This window comes from Coregonus clupeaformis, chromosome 12 (genome assembly GCF_020615455.1).
Source record: "Coregonus clupeaformis isolate EN_2021a chromosome 12, ASM2061545v1, whole genome shotgun sequence".
NCBI lineage: Eukaryota > Metazoa > Chordata > Actinopteri > Salmoniformes > Salmonidae > Coregonus > Coregonus clupeaformis.
Window position 1 is genome coordinate 34,633,451 of NC_059203.1, and position 26,027 is coordinate 34,659,477.

The window sequence follows — 26,027 nt, forward strand, 5'->3', positions numbered from 1 at the left end:
GGATGAGTTGGACCGCAGAGTGAAGGAAAAGCAGCCAACAAGTGCTCAGCATATGTGGGAACTCCTTCAATACTGTTGGAAAAGCATTCCAGGTGATGCTGGTTGAGAGAATGCCAAGAGTGTGCAAAGCTGTCATCAAGGCAAAGGGTGGCTACTTTGAACAATCTCAAATATAAAATGTATTTTGATTTGTTTAACACTTTTTTGGTTACTACATGATTCCATATGTGTTATTTCATAGTTTCGATGTCTTCACTATTATTCTACAATTTAGAAAATAGTACAAATAAAGAAAAAACCCTGGAATGAGTAGGTGTGTCCAAACTTTTGACTGGTACTGTATATATATTTTTAAAACAGTACAAATCTGAGGGGGCACGTGGAATGACAGCTTTGCACACACACACAAACAGGTCGATTCAAATGACTTGACTATAACCTGTACAGAACACACACACATACATAAACACTTAAACAAACATTTATTAAAATAACATATGATATGATATGTATCATACGTGAGTTCATAGATTACAAAATCTTAGACTGTATTTTATGTTGTCTGTGATTGAATAATACACTTAAAATAAAAACAGCATTTATAGACATCTTGGACCCTGCATTTTTTTATTAATCCTTCATAATAACAAGAGTAAATGGAGTTCAAAAGGAATTTGACCCCACTCTGTAAACAAGCCTCTCTCTCTCTCTCTCTCTCTCTCTCTCTCTCTCTCTCTCTCTCTCTCTCTCTCTCTCTCTCTCTCTCTCTCTCTCTCTCTCTCTCTCTCTCTCTCTCTCTCTCTCTCTCTCTCTCGCCCTCTTTTAAGTAATCAGAGCTTGGATGTCAATCTCTCGCAGAACTCAAAGTCCTTGACTGCGAGGGCGGGGTCTCTGGCCAAGGGGGCGGGGAGAACCAGGGAACAGTCGCTGTCAAAGTACTTCCCTGTTATTCCCTCCGTCTCCTCTGCGACAGCACAGTAGATAGTGCTCACTGCCCCTTCCTCAGAAGACTGTGTGGACAGAGATGGGAGAAGAGGGTGAGGGCATAAACATTAACCACCTCTGCATAAAAGAAACAACAATGTGTAAGCACATTGAGTTCTAGTAAATATCTTTGTCTGTGCTTTGTTTCTTTGAGTCATGCCAGGAAGGGGAGTGTCCCTTTACTTGGAGCTCAGAACTTATACACAATTGCCATGTTTACACATGGACATCTGCTAAAGAGATTTTGTGAAACTGATATAAATAAATAAGCACACACACACACACACACACACACACACACACACACACACACACACACACACACACACACACACACACACACACACACACACACACACACACACACACACACACACACACACACACACACACACACACACACACACACACACACACACACACACACACACACACACACACACACACACACACTGTTTTTATTAGCAAACGTGGTAGCGGTTACAGTTGTTCTGCTGGCTTTATAACAAAGGCCAGCTCTTTCAATCTGACTGGTTTTCAGACCTATCAATCACTCATTCCAACCAATCAGGGCGATTGGACAAACTCCAGGGCTTCTCGCCCTTATGTTAGAGCATGTTTTGCCGTCTTGAGAAAGAAGCAAGTGTTAGATGCTGACGGACCTTTCACATGCTGTTTCCTTACTAAAGTATTGTGCGTCCATGGGAATAACCACACCCATATAAAACATCTTCAAATGGAAGTAGCCGCGTGTGTGTGTGTGTTGGTGGTGGTGGCAAAACGTACAGTTACCAGCCTCAACATCATGTTCTAACCGGACAGCACTATAGTGGACAGGACCAAAACCAATCAGCATTAAGTACATAGCAGGTGAGGGCATATCCAGCCAACCCCAGAGACGAGCTCCATCTAGCCGTTTTTACAGGCTTATTGAGTGAACTTGTTTGTTAACTCATTATATGCTGTAGTGTGCCACTGTTCGGTTGGGTCCCCACCGAAGCAAACCATCATCTTTAGGATCATGACAAATGATCAGAGACTCCTCTTTGTCCCAAAGACCTGCCTCAAAACGATGGACCAAGCATTCTACTCCTTTGGTCCCCAGCTGTGGAACAAGCTTCCCCTCCATCTCTGCATGGCCCAGACCAGCACTGCCTTTAAGTCTGGGCTAAAGACACATTTTTACCACGTGGCTTTTGTTTAAATGTGGCCATATGTTGTGGTGCCCTTGGTTGACTCAGTTCATTATGAACTAGTTATTTATTTACCAGTTACAGTTTAAAATGGTTATTGTGTGAGGGATAAACAACGAGGGGCTACGAGTACTATGGAAATAATGCAAAACGCAGAAGGTGTGCCACGACGTGCAGCGGAGTGGCAGTAACCTTCTGCGGGGTTGCATGATTTTGCTAACATTCAAACACTACTAGCGCTCACATTTGCCCGTAGAAATGTGTGTTGAAATCTTTCAATTAAGGGCTCTAATTCAATGCGTATTGCGGAAATTCAGTGTTACAGCGTGATTGAACTTTAAAGGCAATGTTCCCGAATCCCGCGTTAGCGGAGACTGCATTCACGGTAAACGCTGCATATGTCGGCTCAATAGGAAATTACCTTTACATTTCTACTGCACAATCTGTAACGCTTCAGTGATACAGATTGAATACAGCCCTTAGAACCAGAAAGTTAGCCTGGTCCCAGATCTGTTTGTGGTGTCTTATTATAACCATAGGAGCTGGCAAGACAACACAAACAGATCTGGGAACAGGGTCACCAGAAATGTTCCACTGTTAACTTCTTACATGAAACAGGACTGTAAAATAGTGTTAAAAGCATTTTTTTCTTCAAATTTTCACCAGAGTGTTACGATTCAAAGTATTCACCTTGAAGAAAAAGATTCCAATCAGGTTGAAGAGGAACCGAACCAGGAAGTTATAGTGTCTCATCACTTCTGTCATCACCACCCCAGGGTGGAGGGAGTTGGCTGTCACCCCTGTGAGACACACACACACACACACACACACACACACACACACACACACACACACACACACACACACACACACACACACACACACACACACACACACACACACATACACACACACACATACACACACAGACACAGACACACACTATAACACATTATAAACCACACTAAAGCCCATAAAGCCCTTACCCCTATCCCTCCATTAACCTGCGTTGCTATCCCTGAGTCTGATTTCATGGGAAGTTTGACTCACACAGGGAAACTCCATCTCCATCTCCAGCTGCACAGAAGATGTTTGGTGCCTAACTTTTCATTATATCACCACGTTCCCCCTTAGACCCCTCAGGAATGATGCTCATTGTAAAATGTTACTTATGCACGTACACAGTTGTTTTAGGAGCAGTGAAAGAGCTTATGGCTATACTATGTGTTCTAAACAAGGACTGTATCACTTTTCCAAACATTACCAATACACACTCCGGTCATATAGCCAAAACAGTATCAGATGTGCTATGAATGGGATTCAACTGTGGGGTAAGGGGCCAGGCTAGAGCAATTGTCTACAAGCTAAATGGAACCAGGGCCCTTATTCCAAAACCATCTCAGAGTAGGCTTGTTGGTCTAGAATCAGGTACTCTCTGTCCATGTAATCTTATTCATTATGAACCAATGCCAAAACTGATCCTAGATCAGCACTCCTACTATGAGACGCTTAATGAATACTTGCTGAGGCATTCTTACCCACCTGTGCCTTGTAGCCTTTGTGCCAGCTCGTTAGTGCAGATGACATTGTGCAGCTTGGTGTGGTTGTACACGCTGTCCATGGTGTAGGCCAGGTTCTCGCCCTTGAAGTGCGAAAAGTCGACCACGCCTCTCCAGTGGTTCACGGATGACACGTTGACGATGCGCGCCGGCGCCGATCGTTTTAGCAGGTCTGGACAGAGGGAGGGAGAGAGGGGAGGGACAGGGGGAAGAGGATGGAGGGAGAGATAGAGAAGGGGTGGGGATGGAGGAGGAGGGACGGAGGAAGGGATGGGAGGTGGGGAGGAAGGGATGGGAGGTGGGGAGGGAGCAAGGGAAAAAGAAGAGCAGAGGAGAGAGGTTGGAGGGGAAGTAAATACAGTAATACAATGTAAGGTGTGGAATGTAACATGAGAAAACATTCCTTCCTGGGCAATGACACTTTAGCTAGCTAACTAGCTACTTGCTATTAGCCACCGTTAGCGGTCTTCACCATTGTCCGGGGCCTGCACTACCTACCAGCCAGCTCTAGCCTGGACAATTATCGGCCAGTCTGCACAGTCTGCACAGCACGCTATTGACCCAGAGCATATCCGATTTTCTGCCTGAATCACTGAATCACTGGAATTTAACACCGGATCATCACAACTAGCTAGCTGCAACCGAATGGCTGTTGTTGTTTTTGGCTAATCACCACTGTCCCGAAGCAAGCACCAGTTAGCCTTGAGCTAGTCTCGAGCCAGGCCCATCTCCCGGCTATCTACCACTCTGTCAACCGGACAAGACCTCCTAGTGTTGACACGGAGCCCCGCCGATCCATCACGACTGGTCTGCCGACGTAATCAACAGGCTTCCCGTTGCGACGACCACGAAGATCCATCTGCTAGCCCCGGCCCGCTAGCACACGCAATCAACAGCCGTGCCTCCTGCTCGCCTGTGCCGTAGCAGCCACCAAACTGCTCCCGGACTGACCTATTGCTGTTCACTGGACTTTATGATCATTAAGCTACACAGCTGATGCCTGCTGGACTGATGCCTGCTGGACTGGCCTACCCCATTCTGTTTATTTGTTTAGCCTCAACCCAAACTTTCGTCGCCATTACCAGCTGTTGTTTTAGCTCTCTCGAATAACACCTGTGATTGCTTTATGCCTCTCTCCCATGTCAACATGCCTTGCCTATTGCTGTTTCGGTTAGTTCTTATTGTACTATTTCACTGTAGAGCCCCCAGTCCCGCTCAACCTGCCTCAGAAAGCTCCTTTGTCCCACCCCCCTTACACGCGGAGACCGGCTCAATCGGTACCACCAGTGATGCTATCTCTTTCATTGTTACCCAATGCTTAGGTTTACCTCCACTGTACTCATATCCTTCCATATCCTTGTCTGTACATAATGTCCTGAATCTATTCTACAACGCCCGGAAATCTGCCCCTTTTATTCTCTGTACCCAACACACTAGAAGACCAGTTCTTAAAGCCTTTAGCCGTATCCTTATTCTATTCATCCTCTGTTCCTCTGGTGATGTAGAGGTTAACCCAGGCCCTGTAGCCCCCAGTATCACTCCTACTCCCCAGGCGCTATCATTTGTTGACTTCTGTAAACGTAAAAGCCTTGGTTTCTTGCATGTTAACATCAGAAGCCTCCTCCCTAAGTTTGAGTTATTCACTGCGTTAGCACACTCCGCCAACCCTGTTGTTCTAGCAGTGTCTGAATCCTGGCTTAGGAAGGCCACCAAAAATTCAGAAATGTCCATCCCAACTACAACATTTTCCGTCTAGATAGAACTGCCAAAGGGCGCAGAGTTGCAATCTACTGTAGAGATAGCCTGCAGAGCTCTATTATACTATCCAGGTCTGTGCCCAAACAGTTTGAGCTTCTACTTCTAAAAATCCACCTTTCCAGAAATAAGTCTCTCACTGTTGTCGCTTGCTACAGGCCCCCCTTAGCCTCCAGCTGTGCCCTGGACACCATATGTGAATTGATTGCCCCCCATCCATCCTCAGAGTTCGTACTGCTTGGTGACCTAAACTGGGATATGCTTAACACCCCGGCCATCCTACAATCTAAACTAGATGCCCTCAATCTCACACAAATGATCAAGGAACCTACCAGGTACAACCCTAACATGGGCACCCTCATAGATATCATCCTGACTAATTTACCCTCTAAATACACCTCCGCTGTCTTCAACCAGGATCTCAGCGATCACTGCCTCGTTGCCTGCGTCCGTAATGGGTCCGCGGTCAAACGACCACCCCTCATCACTGTCAAACGCTCCCTAAAATACTTTAGCGAGCAGGCCTTTCTTATTGACCTGGCCTTGGTATCCTGGATGGATATTGACCTCATTCCGTCAGTAGAGGATGCCTGGTTGTTCTTTAAAAGTGCTTTCCTTTCCATCTTAAATAAGCCTGCCCCATTCAAAAAATTCAGAACTAAGAACAGATATAGCCCCTGGTTCACTCCAGACTTGACTGCCCTTGACCAGCAGAAAAACATCCTGTGCCATACTGCATTAGCATCAAATAGCCCCCGCGATATGCAACTTTTCAGGGAAGTTAGGAACCAATATACACAAGCAGTCAGGAAAGCAAAGGCTAACTTTTTAAACAGAAATTTGCATCCTGTAGCACTAACTCCAAAAGGTTTTGGGACACTGTAAAGTCCATGGAGAATAAGAGCACTTCTTCCCAGCTGCCCACTGCACTGAGGCTAGGAAACACTATCACCACCGATAAATCTACAATAATCGAGAATTTCAACAAGCATTTTGCTACGGCTGGACATGCTTTCCACCTGGCTACCACTACCCCGGTCACCAACTCTGCACCCTCCGCTGCAACTTGCCCATGCCCCCCCGCTTCTCCTTCACACAAATTCAGACAGCTGATGTTCTGAAAGAGCTGCAAAATCTGGACCCCTACAAATCAGCTCGGCTAGACAATCTGGACCCTTTCTTTCTAAAACTAGCCGCCGAAATTGTCGCAACCCCTATTACTAGCCTGTTCAACCTCTCTTTCGTAACGTCTGAGATCCCCAGAGATTGGAAAGCTGCCGCCGTCATCCCCCTCTTCAAAGGGGGTGACACTCTAGATCCAAACTGTTACAGACCTATATCCATCCTGCCCTGCCTTTCGAAAGTATTTGAAAGCCAAGTTAACAAACAGATCACCGACCATTTCGAATCCCACCGTACCTTCTCCGCTATGCAATCCGGTTTCCGAGCTGGTCATGGGTGCACTTCAGCCACGCTCAAGGTCCTAAACGATATTATAGCCGCGATCGATAATAGACAGTACTGTGCAGCCATCTTCATTGACCTGGCCAAGGCTTTCGACTCTGTCAACCACCACATTCTTAAATAGCCTTGGTTTCTCAAATGACTGCCTCGCCTGGTTCACCAACTACTTCTCAGATAGAGTTCAATGTGTCAAATCGGAGGGCCTGTTGTCTGGACCTATGGCAGTCTCTATGGGGGTGCCACAGGGTTCAATTCTTGGGCCGACTCTTTTCTCCATGTATATCAATGATGTCGCTCTTGCTGCTGGTGACTCTCAGATCCACCTCTACGCAGACGACACCATTTTGTATACATCTGGCCCTTCATTGGACACTGTGTTAACAAACCTCCAAATGAGCTTCAATGCCATACAACACTCCTTCAGTAGCCTCCAACTGCTCTTAAACACTAGTAAAACTAAATGCATGCTCTTCAATCGAACGCTGCTGGCACCCGCCCACCCGACTAGAATCACCACTCTGACGGGTCTGACCTAGAGTATGTGGACAACTACAAATACCTAGGTGTCTGGTTAGACTGTAAACTCTCCTTCCAGACTCACATTAAGAATCTCCAATCCAAAGTTAAATCTAGTATCGGCTTCCTATTTCGCAACAAAGCCTCCTTCACTCATGCTGCCAAACATGCCCTCGTAAAACTGACTATCCTACCGATCCTTGACTTTGGCGATGTCATTTACAAAATAGCCTCCAACACTCTACTCAGCAAATTGGATGTAGTCTATCACAGTGCCATCCGTTTTATCTCCAAAGCCCCATACACTACCCACCACTGTGACCTGTACGCTCTCGTTGGCTGGTCCTCACTACATGTTCGTCGTCAACCCACTGGCTCCAGGCCATCTATAAATCACTGCTAGGCAAATCCCCGCCTTATCTTAGCTCATTGGTCACCATAGCAGCACCCACCCGTAGTCTGCGCTCCAGCAGGTATATCTCACTGGTCATTCCCAAAGCCAACACCTCCTTTGGCCGCCATTCCTTCCAGTTCTCTGCTGCCAATGACTGGAACGAATTGCAAAAATCTCTGAAGCTGGAGACTCTTATCTCCCTCACTAACTTTAAGCATCAGTTGTCAGAGCACCTTACCGATCACTGCACATGTACACAGCCCATCTGAAATTAGCCCACCCAACTACCTCATCCCTATATTGTTATTTATTTTGCTCTTTTGCACCCCAGTATCTCTATTTGCACATAATCTCTTGCACATCTAGCATTCCAATTTTTAATACTAATTGTAATTATTTTGCACTATAGCCTATTTATTGCCTTACCTCCATAACTTGCTACATTTGCACACACTGTATATATATTTTCTGTTGTATTTTTTGACTTTATGTTTTTTTTTACCCCATATGTACAGTGGGGGAAAAAAGTATTTAGTCAGCCACCAATTGTGCAAGTTCTCCCACTTAAAAAGATGAGAGAGGCCTGTAATTTTCCTCATAGGTACACGTCAACTATGAAAGACAAAATGAGGAAAAAAAATCCATAAAATCACATTGTAGGATTTTTAATGAATTTATTAGCAAATTATGGTGGAAAATAAGTATTTGGTCAATAACAAAAGTTTCTCAATACTTTGTTATATACCCTTTGTTGGCAATGACACAGGTCAAACGTTTTCTGTAAGTCTTCACAAGGTTTTCACACACTGTTGCTGGTATTTTGGCCCATTCCTCCATGCAGATCTCCTCTAGAGTAGTGATGTTTTGGGGCTGTCGCTGGGCAACACAGACTTTCAACTCCCTCCAAAGATTTTCTATGGGGTTGAGATCTGGAGACTGGCTAGGCCACTCCAGGACCTTGAAATGCTTCTTACGAAGCCACTCCTTAGTTGCCCGGGCGGTGTGTTTGGGATCATTGTCATGCTGAAAGACCCAGCCACGTTTCATCTTCAATGCCCTTGCTGATGGAAGGAGGTTTTCACTCAAAATCTCACGATACATGGCCCCATTCATTCTTTCCTTTACACGGATCAGTCGTCCTGGTCCCTTTGCAGAAAAACAGCCCCAAAGCATGATGTTTCCACCCCCATGCTTCACAGTAGGTATGGTGTTCTTTGGATGCAACTCAGCATTCTTTGTCCTCCAAACACGACGAGTTGAGTTTTTACCAAAAAGTTCTATTTTGGTTTCATCTGACCATATGACATTCTCCCAATCCTCTTCTGGATCATCCAAATGCACTCTAGCAATCTTCAGACGGGCCTGGACATGTACTGGCTTAAGCAGGGGGACACGTCTGGCACTGCAGGATTTGAGTCCCTGGCGGCGTAGTGTGTTACTGATGGTAGGCTTTGTTACTTTGGTCCCAGCTCTTTGCAGGTCATTCACTAGGTCCCCCCGTGTGGTTCTGGGATTTTTGCTCACGGTTCTTGTGATCATTTTGACCCCACGGGGTGAGATCTTGCGTGGAGCCCCAGATTGAGGGAGATTATCAGTGGTCTCGTATGTCTTCCATTTCCTAATAATTGCTCCCACAGTTGATTTCTTCAAACCAAGCTGCTTACCTATTGCAGATTCAGTCTTCCCAGCCTGGTGCAGGTCTACAATTTTGTTTCTGGTGTCCTTTGACAGCTCTTTGGTCTTGGTCATAGTGGAGTTTGGAGTATGACTGTTTGAGGTTGTGGACAGGTGTCTTTTATACTGATAACAAGTTCAAACAGGTGCCATTAATACAGGTAACGAGTGGAGGACAGAGGAGCCTCTTAAAGAAGAAGTTACAGGTCTGTGAGAGCCAGAAATCTTGCTTGTTTGTAGGTGACCAAATACTTATTTTCCACCATAATTTGCAAATAAATTCATAAAAAATCCTACAATGTGATTTTCTGGATTTTTCTCTCTCTATTTGTCTGTCATAGTTGACGCGTACCTATGATGAAAATTACAGGCCTCTCTCATCTTTTTAAGTGGGAGAACTTGCACAATTGGTGGCTGACTAAATACTTTTTTCCCCCACTGTAACTCTGTGTTGTTGTTTTTATCGCACTGCTTTGCTTTATCTTGGCCAGGTCGCAGTTGTAAATGAGAACTTGTTCTCAACTGGCTTACCTGGTTAAATAAAGGTGAAATAAAATAAAATAAAATAAAAAGAGAATTTGGCAGTACTTCCAACTGGCCTTACAACCACAGACCACGTGTAACCACGCCAGCCCAGGACCTCCACATCCGGCTTCTTCACCAGCGGGATCGTCTGAGACCAGCCACCAGCACAGCTGATGAAACTGAGTAGTATTTCTGTCTGTAATAAAGCCCTTTTGTGGGGAAAAACTCATTCTGATTGGCTTCAGCCTGGCTCCCAAGTGGGCCTGTCTCCCAGTCATGTGAAATCTATAGATTAGGGCCTAATTTATTTATTTCAATTTACTGATTTCCTTATATGAACTGTAACTCAGTAAAATCGTTGAAATTGTTGCATGTTGCGTTTATATTTTTGTTCAGTATATAAAGAATGTTTTTGAAGTGTAAGGATTGCCTTTTGTTCAAGCTGGGCTGAAACACCTCTTTCAATTGGGATATGTGGTGTCTTACCCAGAATATATGTGTTGTCTTATCTTATTTCAATTGGGATATGTGGTGTCTTACCCAGAATATATGTGTTGTCTTATCCAGAAGATATGTGTTGTCTTACCCAGAAGATATGTGTTGTCTTACCCAGAAGATACGTGTTGACTTACCCAGAAGGTATGCGTTGTCATACCCAAAATATATGTGTTGTCTTACCCAGAAGATATGTGGTGTCTTACCCAGAAGATATGTGGTGTCTTACCCATAAGATATGTGTTGTCTTACCCAGAAGCAGGTTGGTGAGGAGGAAAGGACCCACATGATTGGTAGCGAAGGACACCTCTAGCCCATCTGAGGTGATATCTCCAGGCAGGCCTGTGTACAGACACAATATAACCAAACCATTTGATAATGCACACACACACACACACATATACAGAGACACACACCACACATGATGTGCATGTCGCAAACAGTAGCCCAAACAGACAGTGTCAAGGACAAACATTCACAACAGCAATAGGTTTAATACTTATAGCAATACTTATAGCAATAGGTTTAATACTTTACCCCAGGATACCCATTATAGACAGTAACTATAGAAACAAGGTAGCTTTATTCATGTCAGGAGAATTTTGCCAAACAAGGTTGCTATATTCACGTCAGGGTAATTCAGCGAAAAGTGTCAGCCTACTTGCAACGCACCTCCTTGTTATTGCGTTTCCATTTTTGTGTGTTGCACGTGCATTCAGTAGGCATAAATGTATGAAAGCGTGTATCATTATTTTAAATGCATGTAGTTCTGTCCTTGGGATGTACTTGTCTATTCATGTTCTGTATTATATCATGTTTCATGTTTTGTGTGGACCCCAGGAAGAGTAGCTGCTGCTTTAGCAGTAACTAATGGGGATACTAATAAAATACTAAATACTGAATAGGTAATGAATAGGAATTTGTTTAAGTAAGGAATTGACAAGTGAACAAGACAACATGATGATTGCTATTAGCTGGACAATTATTTTTGAATGCTTCCCAGCCAATAGGCTATAAAGGCCTGAGTGGGTGGAAAGAATTTAAATGGCCCATATGTGAAAAAAGACTGGGAGAGATCAAATGTCAAACAGCCTAAGATGCTTAAATTGTAAGCACACAGTACTTTTATTTCCATTGCTATCTCTCTCTCCCTTCCTTCTTATTTTTTATTATTATTATGTTTTTTAAAACTTTTGCCGAATTTAGGCATAAGGTGGAAATTGATATATGTGTTATCAATGTGGGAAACATGAAATCATCACGTGTCAATTATCCTTTTATTTGTATTCTCCCATAGAAAGTTCAATTTATAATGTTAATAAATTGGTTCAATGAATGTTGAAGAAGAAACATGGGCAATTGCGGAGTTTATAAAATAGAGAGACGAACAAGTAGGCTATTTGCGCGAACCTCACAATTATGCACCTTTCAATAATTATTTCCAGCTCTTTGTTGGAAAATTATATCGAAATTAGTTCATTAACTGAATCCCAAGGTGGGAATGTACAAGAAATGTAGCTGAACATGTAGCCGTTAAACTCTGAAAAGTCAAGTGAATAAATTGCACTGTCTTTGGCTCTACCCAGAGCAGACTGATGTTGCATTGATGTTAATACAGTTACTATAGTTACCCTGCTCTTAGTAATCCGCCCGCTCTGTCCACCGTTGGGTCAAGAGGAGTGCGCACCACCTGTGGTTGCGTGCAGTTCGATGGAACTGTAAGCTACTCCAGTGGTTATAGACCTACATCTGTTTGCATTCATTTCATTTCATTAGTTAAACTAATTTATCTTTTTAATATACTATGATGATGCCTAATGCCTAAATAATCAAATTCATTTTATTGATGTTGTTTTTCTCTTGTTATTTACCCTGAGTGGGATGACCTATTCCATTATTTTGGCTGGAGGTGTCATCAAAAAAATGCACCCCCCTCCCCAACGTTAAACATATTTTCACATGACCATACCCTTGTACTGTAAAAAAATGTGCACACCCTCCCCCTCATAAAATGTACCAAAAAAAAGAATGATTACAACCACAAATGTCCACAAATCAAAAAAAGAATGATTACAACCACAAATGTCCACAAATCATATTCAAGAATTGACTTTTTTATTGTAAACTTTTCCTTTGACTGTGTTTCTGAATGTAAATACCGTCCTAGAATAATTACTGACCATAGCCCATTGTCCTTCACGCTAAAGCTCAAACTGTGGCGAATTATTATTAATGAACTGTAGAGTTTAATGGACTATGAGGTAGAACTGGGTTAATCAAGAGCATAAAGTTAGAATTCTTTGTTACTGGGCCAGGAATTGTATTGGGTCGTTTAATTTCACTGTGTGGGTGAGTAGAGAGGGAATCTGCCCTAGGGTCATGTTAGAAATTGCGTAATTCAAATCTGGTATTGGAATAAGAGAAAACATAATCAAGAGATATTCAATCCAAGCTAAATGTATTATATGCAAAATGTAAGTATGATAAGTATGATGGTTCGTATACGGGCTCACTGAGATACCACGCAGGGCAGACAGAGAACTGATCCATTGTTCTAAGTTCTTCTTCAAATACTCTGACAGAGATAGTTCCCGCTCCCTGCTGGCCAATCAGAGTAGAGACTGAGCGTGGTTCAGACTTACTCAGCCTATCCGTTGGCGCACAGGCTGGTCCCAGCCCCTTGGCGCTCCACTGTTGCCATGTGTCTAGTTGTTTTGCAACTTATCCAGAAAGTCAGATTGCTTACTCTTACTTAAATCCATGGCTGTCTTATCTGATGAGAGACTGAAACTAGCTTGTGGCCTTTTGTCTCTCTCTTCAAACACAGTGAAGGGAGCGGCACCAGGGTTGAATAGAGTTTGGGCTAGACATTTACATTACATTTTAGTCATTTAGCAGACGCTCTTATCCAGAGCGACTTACAGGAGCAATTAGGGTTAAGTGCCTTGCTCAAGGGCACATTTACGTCATTTAGCAGACGCTCTAGTCCAGAGCGACTCACAAATTGATGCATTCACCCTATAGCCAGTGGGATAACCACTTTACAATTATTTTTTTTGGGGGGGGACCTTTGTCTCCTTGGTATCTTCTTGATTGATTACAGCATGAGGGGGTGAGGTTTGTGTAATATAGGGCCTTGTCATGTTTAAACTAAACATGAGTGTGTGTAAGTGGTGTTACATAGATGCTGTGTTCACGATGCATGTTTAATACATAATTCATGGTTTATTTGATGTAGTAAATAAATAAATGATTCATTGATGTATAGGTAAGAATTTAAATGTGATGTAACAGGTAAAATTAACGTTAGGCCATTGTTTGTGTTTTTATGTTCCATCCCGGAACATAAAAATGTTACTGCTACGGAATTTGTTAATTGACTGTGTGCAATCTAACTTAAGCAGATCTTAGTCTGAGTTATAATTGTTGATGGCAGAGGCCAAGAAAGACAGTAAAGGGACTTTCAATGGACTTTAAGGATTTAAGAACCTCTTTTCAGGACAAGCAGCCAACGAGGTATTTTGTTCAACCTGTAGAACTTTGTTTATATTCACGCCAAGTGCCTTTTGTATTGTCGCGCCAAGCACCATTTGTATTGTCGCGCCGAGCGCCATTTGTATTATTTTGTTTCAGTACTGTATAATTTATCAACGTTACTGTGTTCATTCAAATGTATAGTTCTCACGGCGTGACGTGGATGCATCGAAGAAAAAGACGTGCAAGGCAATAAACGCCCGTTTCAAGGAACCAACCTGTGTCTGTTGTCGTGAAGAGAGCTACAGTGTGTGTGCAAGACAGGGGAGCGAGTGATTGGTTGGAGTAATAGTTCAGCCGTCCTCAGGGACAAAGGAAGTGGGTGTGGAGTGATAAAGAGCGGGAAACTGAAGAGGGAGGGATTTAGAGCTAGAAGAGTTGGGGATGATGGTATATAATGGGACGTGAGGAAAACAGAACGGTGTGCCATTCTGCAGACTGGTATCGGCTTTGTTGAAATTTTAATAAAGTAATTTCTTGATGCAACAAAAACTCTGTAAGACCTTATTTGTAATAAAGTATAGTGGTTATTATCCAAAACATAATCTCCTATGCCAATAGCAAAGACATGGTGATTCAACACAATGTTACAACACATGTTTTTGGAAATAAATGTAGATATTGAAGTATGCCCAATTTAAAGCATATATGAAAGGTTGGATCATGTCTTACTCTTCACATAAGAAAAATACCCATAAAGAATTAGAAATACTAGAACAGAAGTATTTGATCCCCTGCTGATTTTGTACGTTTGCCCACTGACAAAGACATGATCAGTCTATAATTTTAATGGTAGGTTTATTTGAACAGTGAGAGACAGAATAACAACAACAAAATCCAGAAAAACGCATGTCAAAAATGTTATAAATTGATTTGCATTTTAATGAGGGAAATAAGTATTTGACCCCTCTGCAAAACATGACTTAGTACTTGGTGGAAAACCCTTGTTGGCAATCACAAAGGTCAGTTTCTTGTAGTTGGCCACCAGGTTTGCACACATCTCAGGAGGGATTTTGTCCCACTCCTCTTTGCAGATCTTCTCCAAGTCATTAAGGTTTCGAGGCTGACGTTTGGCAACTCAAACCTTCAGCTCCCTCCAAAGATTTTCTATGGGATTAAGGTCTGGAGACTGGCTAGGCCACTACAGGACCTTAATGTGCTTCTTCTTGAGCCACTCCTTTGTTGCCTTGGCCGTGTGTTTTGGGTCATTGTCATGCTGGAATACCCATCCACGACCCATTTTCAATGCCCTGGCTGAGGGAAGGAGGTTCTCACCCAAGATTTGACGGTATATGGCCTCGTCCATCGTCCCTTTGATGCGGTGAAGTTGTCCTGTCCCCTTAGCAGAAAAACACCCCCAAAGCATAATGTTTCCACCTTCATGTTTGACGGTGGGGATGGTGTTCTTTGGGGTCATAGGCAGCATTCCTCCTCCTCCAAACACGGCGAGTTGAGTTGATGCCAAAGAGCTCGATTTTGGTCTCATCTGACCACAACACTTTCACCCAGTTCTCCTCTGAATCATTCAGATGTTCATTGGCAAACTTCAGACGGGCCTGTATATGTGCTTTCTTGAGCAGGGGGACCTTGCGGGCGCTGCAGGATTTCAGTCCTTCGTGGCGTAGTGTGTTACCAATTGTTTTCTTGGTGACTATGGTCCCAGCTGCCTTGAGATCATTGACAAGATCCTCCCATGTAGTTCTGGGCTGATTCCTCACCGTTCTCATGATCATTGCAACTCCACGAGGTGAGATCTTGCATGGAGCCCCAGGCAGAGGGAGATTGACAGTTCTTTTATGTTTCTTCCATTTGCGAATAATCGCACCAACTGTTGTCACCTTCTCACCAAGCTGCTTGGCGATGGTCTTGTAGCCCATTCCAGCCTTGTGTAGGTCTACAATCTTGTCCCTGACATCCTTGGAGAGCTCTTTGGTCTTGGCCATGGCGGAGAGTTTGGAATCTGATTGATTGATTGCTTCTGTGGACAGGTGTCTTTTATACAGGTAACAAACTGAGATTAGGAGCACTCCCTTTAAGAGTGTGCTCCTAATCTCAGCTCGTTACCTGTATAAAAGACACCTGGGAGCTAGAAATCTTTCTGATTGAGAGGGGGTAAAATACTTATTTCCTTCATTAAAATGCAAATCAATTTATTACATTTTTGCAGGGGATCAAATCAGCAGGGGATCAAATACTTTTTTCCCTCACTGTAACATAATAAACACCCGATCTGCATAGATTGCTGCCATGAAATCCAAGCAACAATATGTTGAGCAAGGTGAAAGTGCACGGGAAAGGCTTGCTTGGCAAATTAAGAAAGAGGAAGAGGTGTCACACCCTGATCTGTTTCACCTTTCTTTGTGATTGTCTCCACCCCCCTCCAGGTATCGCCCATCTTCCCCATTATCCCCAGTGTATTTATACCTGTGTTGTCTGTTTGTCTGTTGACAGTTTGTTTTGTTTCGTCAAGCCTACCAGCGGTTTTCCCCTTGCTCCTGTCTATCTCAAGTTCCTGTTTTCTAGTTTTCCCAGTTTTGACCATTCTGCCTGCCCTGAGCCTGCTTGCCATTCTGTACCTTGTCACACCACCCTGGATTATTGACCTCTGCCTGCCCTGACCCTGAGACTGCTTGCCGTTCTTTACCTTTTGGACTCTGATCTGGATTACTGACCTCTTCCTGCCCTTGACATGTTGTTTGCCTGCACCCTGTTTTTGTAATAAACTTTTGTTACTTCGACACGGTCTACATCTGGGTCTTCTCCTGAAACGTGATAGTACGAACTGGCCATGACTGACCCAGCAGACTCGGACCAGCTCCGCAATGCCATCTCCTCCCAAGGAGCCACCATTGGAAGGCACGAGGAGTTGCTTCGTGGTCTCATGGAAGGGTTCCAGACCTTGGCCAAATGCCATGACCGAGCGTTTAACCCATTGCTGGAGCAATTCCGCGGGTTGTCTGCTAGGCAGCCTACCACGACGGTAAACTCCCATCCCCTCAGTAACCCGGCTGTTAGCAGCGCTGCCTCCCTGGCCACACTGGTTTCCCGAGAACCCCGCTTACCTCCCCCGGAACGCTTCACTGGTGAGTTGGGAACCTGTCTAGCATTTCTCGCTCAGTGTTCGCTCATCATCGAGCTGCAGCCCTCCTCCCTCCCCTCAGACCGCTCTAAGATAGCATACCTCATCACGCTGATGTCCGGGAGGGCTCTCGCCTGGGCTACGGCAGTGTGGGAACAACAGTCGGCCTTATGCTTCTGGAGGAGTTCCTGCAGGAGGTAAAAAAGGTTTTCGATGCTCCATTGTCTGGGAGAGAGGCTGCCCGGAAGTTACTCCAGCTTCGGCAAGAGTCCCGCCAGCTCATGGTGGAGGCCGATGCTTTGGATGTCGGAGTGGGGGCGGTCCTGTCCCAGCATTCGGCCCTGGACCTCAAGTTACATCCCTGCGCCTTCTTCTCCCATAGCCTCAACACCACGGAGAGGAGTTACGATGTGCGGAGTCGTGAGCTTCTCGCGGTGAAGATGGCGAGGAGTGGAGGCACTGGCTGGAGGGGGCGGAACATCCGTTCATTGTGTGGATAGACCACAAGAACTTGGAATATCTCCGCACCGCCAAGCATCTCAATTCCAGGCAAGCTAGGTGGGCCCTGCTTTTCACCCGGTTCAACTTCCTGACAGTTGTGGACCGGTTTTCCAAAGCCACCCACTTCATTCCTCTCCCCAAGCTACCCTCCGCCAAAGAGACGGCCCAGCTCATGGTGCAGCACGTCTTCCGGATCCATGGACTCCCAGTGGACTGGGGTCCTCAGTTCTCGTCCCGGTTCTGGAAGGCATTCTGCACACTCATTGGGTCATCGGCCAGCCTGTCCTCCGGTTTCCCCCTCAGTCCAACGGCCAGTCGGAGCGAGCCAACCAAGACCTGGAGACGACTCTGCGCTGCCTGGTCTCCGCCAAACCCCATCAGCCCCCGCTCTTCCCGGAGCAAGAGGAAGAGGTCGGCATACACTCGGCCCAGATGTTTGTCCGCCGCTGTCGTCGTACCTGGAGGAGAGCCCGGTCGGCTCTTCTCAAAACCACCTCCAGGTATCGATGACAAGCGGACCGCCACCGGACCCCTGCTCCCCGGTATCGTCTCGGGCAGAAGGTATGGCTGTCCACCCAAGATCTGCCCCACCTGGTGGAGTCCCGCAAACTTTCCCCCCGGTTTATCGGCCCTTTCCCCATCTCCAAGATCATTAGCCACTCTGCTGTTCATCTTCTGTTGCCCTGTATCCTCCGTATACATCCCACTTCTCATGTGTCTAGGATCAAACCCATGTCTCACAGCCCTTTGTCTCCTGTTTCCAGGTCCACCCCTCTCCCCCGTCTCATCAACGGCCAACCGGCGTACATGGTGAGGCGTCTCCTGAAGGTTCAACCTTGGGGCAGGGGATTCCAGTACCTGGTTGACTGGGAGGGTTATGGCCCGGAGGAGAGGCGCTGGGTCCCCGCTAGGGACATCCTGGACCCAGGCCTCATCGCTGAGTCACTATGTTTGGCCACAATTAACCTACTTAAAAAGAAAGATAAGGATCCATTGTGATGCGGATCCTTCTGCCCAGTATCACTCTTGAATGTGGATTACAAAGTCATAACTAAGGTATTGGCTTTTCGCATAGAAACAAAAGTTGATTCATTTAGATCGAACAGAGTTTATACAGAACAGGATGTCTTCAGACAATCTCCAACGTTTTTCTCAATATAATCCATCATACAAAGAACTTGAACATTCCAAAAGTGTCAGCATCAATAGATGCTGAAAAAGCATTCGATAGGGTGGAATGGGCATGGTTTGGTGGCTGCCTAAAAAAAGTTTGGTTTTGGTCCGGTATTTCCTGGATTGAGCTATTGTACAAATCCCCCAAAGCATCTATATGAACAAATGGACAGATCTTTGAATCATTTCAGTTATCAAGAGGGACAAGACAGGGATGTCCTTTGTCTAGTTATTTATTTTCTTTAGCCACAGAATCCCTAGCATCAATAATAAGAACTCATGGCTCAATCCGGGGCAGAGAGATTGGTGGAGATCAACATATATCATTGTATGCAGATGACATTTTACTTTATCTTAACCAGGACATTCTCTGTCATTTGTTTTACTACTGTTGGATACATATGGTGCTGTATCACGATTTAAAGTGAATTAGAAGAAACCTGAAATAAAGCCCATTTCTAATTATGACTTCTCAAGCTTAGAAAGTTAAATTATGTGGAAATGGACAAAGACACATGAAATACCGGGGTGTACTGATACCATACAATCGTATACACTACCAGTCAAAAGTTTGGACACACCTACTCATTCAAGGGTTTTTCTTTATTTTTACTATTTTTTACATTGTAGAATAATAGTGAAGACATCAAAACTATGAAATAACACATATGGAATCATGTAGTAACCAATAAAGTGTTAAACAAATCAAATAGCCACCCTTTGCCTTGATGACAGCTTTTGAACCATTGGTCCCAGAAAATGTTAATACCTGCTCCTGCAACCTAAGACATAAACTACTGCAATTTAAGATCATTCATAGGAGTTACTACACTCCTGTCAGAATGCATGTAATGCACCCAGAAATGTCACATCTCTGTTCGAGATGCAAAAAGCATAAAGGAACCCTATTACATATGCTGTGTTCCTGTGACAAACTGACACCATCTTGTGATAATGTCTGTGCTATCATTTCATTGTGTCTAGGAATTTATATCCATCCATCTACACGATTATGTCTGTTGGGAAATGTAAATATTGATGATCAATTGGAAAGCCTCATACTCACCCTAAATAACAAACTGGAGGAATGAACTATCTAGCAACATACCGTTGGATTTTGTATATTATAAAATTATTTCAAGAACCGGAAGTGTTTGACCAAATTTGGAAATCATATGTTGATCACCTTGGGGAATGTGTTTTGTTTTTGTTTTTGTGTTGTTTGTGCGGTGCTGTGAAAAAACAAGAAAAAACTAATTGTCCCAAAAAATATATAGGAATTTGTGAGCCAAATATTGTAATTGGGTGGCATGGCTAGGATTAAATTCACAGAAATAGAATGAATAGAACAGGTGTCCCCATTCAAGTCAATGATACGCCCATTCTATTCATTCTATTTCTATGCATTTAATCATATCCAATTGCCGAAATCCGACCAGATAACTTTTGAAAAACTGGGCCCTGATGACTTACATTAACTCCCCTCATGCCCAGGCTTCAGCACTATGAGCTACCACAGCCTGATGGCGACTAGAAGCCCCGGGTCACACTAGTATTACGGCTGTTGACGTCCACCCCTGGTTGACTGTCTCATAGCCTGGAATCCACATAGTCTGGAATCCTCCCTGAATATCGCTCCGTTTCATTATTGTTCCGCTTCAGGTGAATAGTGAAAATATTGCAATATTCAGTGAGGATTCCAGGCTGACTCTGGACGTGGTGCCCAGCTGAAGGTCTGGCTTTGTTGACCAAGATGTGGAGCTGTTTCACTATTGTCTATTGTTTTAAGTGAAACAGTAGTGAATACTGAGTGATATTCAGTGTGGATTCCACCCTAACTGTCTTTGAATCTTGACTTGAAGCTACCCACCTGAAGCCCCAGCATTGTTGACCAGGATGTGGAGCTCCTTCTCCTCTCGCAGGACGCCCTCTACAAACGCCCTCACCGACGCCAGGGACGAGGTGTCCACCAGGCGCAGGTGCACGTTGGTGTTCCCGCTCCTCTTCCGGATCTCCTGCAGGGCGGCACTACCGCGCGCCTCGTTCCGGCACGCCATGATAACACGAGCCCCCCGCCGGGCAAAGTCTAGGGCAATGAACTTCCCTATCCCTGGGGGGGTGGGAGAGGGGAGAAGGGGTAGAGGGGAGAGAAGAGGATGAGAGCGATATAGAGAGAGAAAGAACAAGAGGGAGATTGAGAGAAAGAGAGAGTGAAAGTGGTTGAGAGAGAAAGAGAGACAGAAAGACAGGGGAAGGGCAAAGTAGAGAGAGCAATGGAGAGTGAGAGGATTAGTGAAAAAGACACTCAGGAGGACAAAACAAAGTTCAAGAGCAGTTGCTTGAGCTGCAATCTAACAGGGAGCTGCTTGTACAGTATGTGTGAGTCTGTCTGTCAGTCTGTCTGTCTGTCACTCTGTCTGTCTGTCTGTCTGTCTGTCTGTCTGTCTGTCTGTCTGTCTGTCTGTCTGTCTGTCACTCTGTCTGTCTGTCTGTCTGTCTGTCTGTCTGTATGTCACTCTGTCTGTCTGTCTGTCTGTCTGTCTGAAATGTGTGTTAGTGTGTCTATGTGTGTGTGTCTGTGTGCAAAAGGTCATGGCCATGGCAATGGCAGTCAAAAATAATTGTGTCAAACAGTAAATGGTCTACATCTAGCAACCCCTATATCCAGGTCACAAGTTTGAAGTTCCACAAGAAACACTCTTTTCACGCCACTTTGATAGCGCTGAAATCAGAAGTTACTTATTCGTGGCAGGTTAGGAGAATGTACGCAGCAGGTTAGGAGAATTAGGTTAACGTTAGGAAAAAGGTTAGGGTTAGCAAAAAATGCTCTCCTAACCTGCTACAAAAATCACTTCTGGTCGTAGCTGTATTGAAGTGGCGTGAAAAGAGTGTGTCCCCAAGTTCTACAGGGTCAAGGTGTATTTGTTTGAGGTTTAGCATTGACCAGGCTATAACCTAGAGCTGTAAAATACAGAAGTTTCCTTCACATGAGACTGGGCATGTCTGAGCTCTGGCTAACTGACATGCACAGCTGGAAGTCATATTGGTCCAATTGTTTATGTCATTAGCATGAGTAGGAACCCTTTTCCATGAAATAACTTTCGTTTTCCCAGAGAAAAGTCAAGTGGATGATGGTTTCCCAGCTAGTGAGAGAACACAGTCAAAAAGCTCCAAGCTCATCATTAAGCTTGAGGCCCTGGGTCTGAACCCCGCCCTGTGCAACTGGGTCCTGGACTTCCTGACGGGCCGCCCCCAGGTGGTGAAAGTAGGAAACAATACCTCCACTTCACTGATCCTCAACACTGGGGCACCACAAGGGTGCATGCTCAGCCCCCTCCTGTACTCCCTGTTCACCCATGACTGCGTTGCCAAGCACGCCTCCAACTCAATCATCAAGTTTGCAGACGACACAACAGTAGTAGGCTAGATTACCAACAATGACAAGACAGCCTACAGGGAGGAGGTGAGGGCTCTGGGAGTGTGATGCCAGGAAAATAACCTCTCACTCAACGTCAGCAAAACAAAGGAGATGATGATGGACTTCAGGAAACAGCAGAGGTAGCACCCCCTATCCACCTCGACGGGACCGCAGTGGGGAAGGTGGAAAGCTTCAAGTTCCTCAGTGTACACATCACTGACAAACTGAAATGGTCCACCCACACAGACAGTGTGGTGAAGAAGGCGCAACAGCACCTCTTCAACCTCAGGAGGCTGAAGAAATTTGGCTTGGCACCTAAAACCCTTACAAACTTTTACAGATGCACAACTGAGAGCATCCTGTCGGGCTGTATCACCGCCTGGTACGGCAACAGCACCGCCCGCAACCGCAGGGCTCTCCAGAGGGTGGTGCGGTCTGCCCAACGCATCGCCGGGGGCAAACTACCAGCCCTCCAGGACACCTACAGTACCCGATGTCACAGGAAGTTCAAAAAGATCATCAAGGACAACAACCACCATCACCCCGCTATCATCCAGAAGGCGCATCAAAGCTGGGACCGAGAGATTGAAAAACAGCTTCTATCTCAAGGCCATCAGACTTCACTAGCACATTAGAGGATGCTACCTATATACATATATTAGAAATCACTGGCCACTTTAATAAATGGAACACTAGTCACTTTAATAATGTTTACATATCTTGCATTACTCATCTCATATGTATATACCGTATTCTATACTATTCTACAGTAATTCCATTGCTTTACTTAGATTTCTGTGTATTGTGTATATGCTGTGAAATTGTTAGATATTACTTGTTAGATATTACTGCACTGTCAGAGCTAGAAACACAAGCATTTCGCTACTCCCGCGATAACATCTGCTAAACACGTGTATGTGACCAATAACATTTGATTTGAAAAAATGTGGCCAGACAGGAGAACATCCCCCCTCCATTTACTCTCTCTCTCTCTCTCTCTCTCTCTCTCTCTCTCTCTCTCTCTCTCTCTCTCTCTCTCTCTTCTCTCTCTCTCTCTCTCTCTCTAATTTGTTTTCTTTCTTCACTTCTTTAAAGAGGGATTCCAAAAGCATATAATTAACTACATTCTGATGTCTATTTGAGACACTTTGAGGGTGAGAGGTTCAAGTGAGGGAAATGCATCATGATTGGAATGGAAAATATTAATTACTTAATTCGACACTTTAAAGGGAATGTTTACTGGAAGTCATCATTGGATTCGTTTTGTTAGAATTACAGTGTGTATAAATTAAAACATGTCCTCTAAAGATTTCCCCTAAACTGCTGTGTGGAAAAACTGTTTCATTTTGAGAAGTAAGTATTGTCAAGAGTAAGTGTAGATTTGGTTGTATTTCCAGTTGGTTAACATGCTTGTCTGTGCAGTCTGCAGCTGCTGGAGGAATATTCTTATTGAATCTAATCGGATAAACCATTCCAAGCAAAACAAGTCAAGCAAGAATTTATCTAGATCCCATGACTAGCGGCCCCATGCAAAACCATTACCTGTGTTAGCTCCAGTAACTATGGCGGTCTTGCCCTTCAGTTGCACAAGACAGGCTCGGGGGTCCCAGGACCCTCTCTGCTGTGACCGCAAGAGGAGTCCCAAAATCACTGTCGATACTGCCCATAATGGGTGAGAGAAGACATCAGTCCAAACCCAAGACATTTAAAAGTCCACCTGCCCCAGTTAAGAACTAAAATGTATCTGGCTACAACTTTGCTGTTGTCAGATAGCCTTCACCAACTTGAATGAGATTTACGATCCAAAGCTCCGTTCTGAGGGCTAAGTCCAGCGCTTGATCAAATTTCAAGGCTACAGGTTACATAATATAAATCTCCCTACACCGCTGGGTCTTAATGTCTGAGGAGTATAGTTTCAAAATGTTTCAGTTGTTGAAAGTTATTTTATCCATCTGTAAATGTTATGTTTCTAGTTATTGCTGATCATAGGCATAAATGGTTGTGCTGTGTAAAGTAAGGGGAACATAGCCATATGTTCCCGAGTGGCAGCGGTCTAAGGCACTGCATCTCAGTGCTTGAGGCGTCACTACAGACCCCCTAGTTCGATTCCAGGCTGTATCACAACCGGCCGTGATGGGAGTCCCATAGGGCGGCGCACAATTGGCCCATCGTCGTCCGGGTTTGGCCGGTGTAGGCTGTCATTGTAAATAAGAATTTGTTCTTAACTGACTTGCCTAGTTAAATAAAGGTAAAAGAAAATATGGAATGATTTAAGTTAAATCCAATGAGATTGTTTCCCCCACAGCCAATCTTAGGCTAATGTAGGCTACTACAGAATTGATAAATACACTCTTAGGCATATAGGCCTATAGAATAGGCGATGACTTAATGGTCCAGATTTTATCTTTCGTCTCAGCTGTTCTTGTAGGTGATGCCAAAGAAAAATAAGGCATGAAGAATTCTTGAAAGATGGGACATACCAACTTTTTTCTCACAAATATTTTTCTCAATATTAACACAATTTGAAAAATATATGTTTACAGACCAAAGTACACTATATATACAAAAGTATGTGGACATCCCTTCAAATTAGTTGATTTGTCTATTTCAGCCACACCCGTTGCTGACAGGTGTATAAAATCGAGTACACAGCCATGCAATCTACATAGACAAACATTGGCAGTATAATGGCCTTACTGAAGAGCTCAGTGACTTTCAACGTGGCCCTGGTCAGCTGTAAGTGCTGTCATAGTGGAAATGTCTCAGAGCAACAATGGCTTAGTTGCCAAGTGCAAAATCGTCTGTCCTCGGTTGCAACACTCACTACCGAGTTCCAAAGTGCCTCTGGAAGCAACATCAGCACACAAACTGTTAGTCGGGAGATTCATGAAATGGATTTCCATGGCCCAGCAGCCACACACAAGCCTAAGATCACCATGCGCAATGCCAAGGGTTGGCTGGAGTGGTGTAAAGCTTGCCGCCATTGGACTCTGGAGCAGTGGAAACGCGTTATCTGGAGTGATGAATCACGATTCCCCATCTGGCAGTCTGACGGACGAATCTGGGTTTGGCGGATGCCAGGAGAACGCTACCTGCCCGAATGCTTAGTGCCAACTATGAAGTTGGCACTAAGAGGAATAATGGTCTGGGGCTGTTTTTCATGGTTTGGTCTAGGCCCTTTAGTTCCAGGAAGTGGAATCTTAACGCTACAGCATACAACGATAATCTAGATGATTCTGTGCTTCCGACTTTGGGGCAACAATTTTGGGAAGGCCCTTTCAAATCAAATCAAATGTTATTTGCCACATGCGCCGAATACAACAGGTGTAGACATTACCGTGAAATGCTTACTTACAACCTTTAACCAACAATGCAATTATTTTTTAATAAAAAAGTAAAATAAAACAACAACAACAAAAAAGTGTTTGTCAGCAGAAGTCAAATAAAATAACAGTAGGGAGGCTATATACAGGGGGGTACCGGTGCAGAGTCAATGTGTGGGGGCACTGGCTAGTTGAGGTAGTTGAGGTAATATGTACATGTGGGTAGAGTTAAAGTGACTATGCATAAATAATTAACAGAGTAGCAGCAGCATAAAAAGATGGGGTGCGGGGGGCAGTGCAAATAGTCCGGGTAGCCATGATTAGCTGTTCAGGAGTCTTATGGCTTGGGGGTAGAAGCTGTTGAGAAGCCTTTTGGACCTAGACTTGGCTCTCCGGTACCGCTTGCCGTGCGGTAGCAGAGAGAACTAGGGTGTCTTGGT

The 26,027-nt window shown here is 44.5% G+C and overlaps 1 protein-coding gene across 1 annotated transcript; it reads right to left on the reverse strand.

Annotated features, from left to right (window-relative positions):
• Window positions 1-465: 465 nt before the first annotated feature.
• Window positions 466-24,065, reverse strand: zgc:64106 (uncharacterized protein LOC393348 homolog). The gene is made up of 6 exons (XM_041892134.2): window positions 23,807-24,065; window positions 20,717-20,956; window positions 10,812-10,901; window positions 3,720-3,908; window positions 2,868-2,977; window positions 466-1,010 (listed from the first exon to the last, which is right to left on the reverse strand). The coding sequence occupies exons 1-6, from the start codon at window positions 23,967-23,969 to the stop codon at window positions 831-833; spliced, it is 972 nt and encodes a 323-aa protein (XP_041748068.1). The 5' UTR covers window positions 23,970-24,065; the 3' UTR covers window positions 466-830.
• Between the last annotated feature and the right edge of the window lie 1,962 nt (window positions 24,066-26,027).

What these genes read in the sequence shown, in the direction of transcription:
- zgc:64106 (XM_041892134.2), bottom strand. Translation starts at nt 23,969, where the DNA reads ATGTCTTGGGTTTGGACTGATGTCTTCTCTCACCCATTATGGGCAGTA. An exon ending in CAACAATGCTGGGGCTTCAG is followed by an intron (nt 10,902 to 20,716) that starts GTGGGTAGCTTC and finishes GTCTGTACACAG; the next exon opens with GCCTGCCTGGAGATATCACC. An exon ending in TTGGAATCTTTTTCTTCAAG is followed by an intron (nt 1,011 to 2,867) that starts GTGAATACTTTG and finishes CTGTCCACACAG; the next exon opens with TCTTCTGAGGAAGGGGCAGT.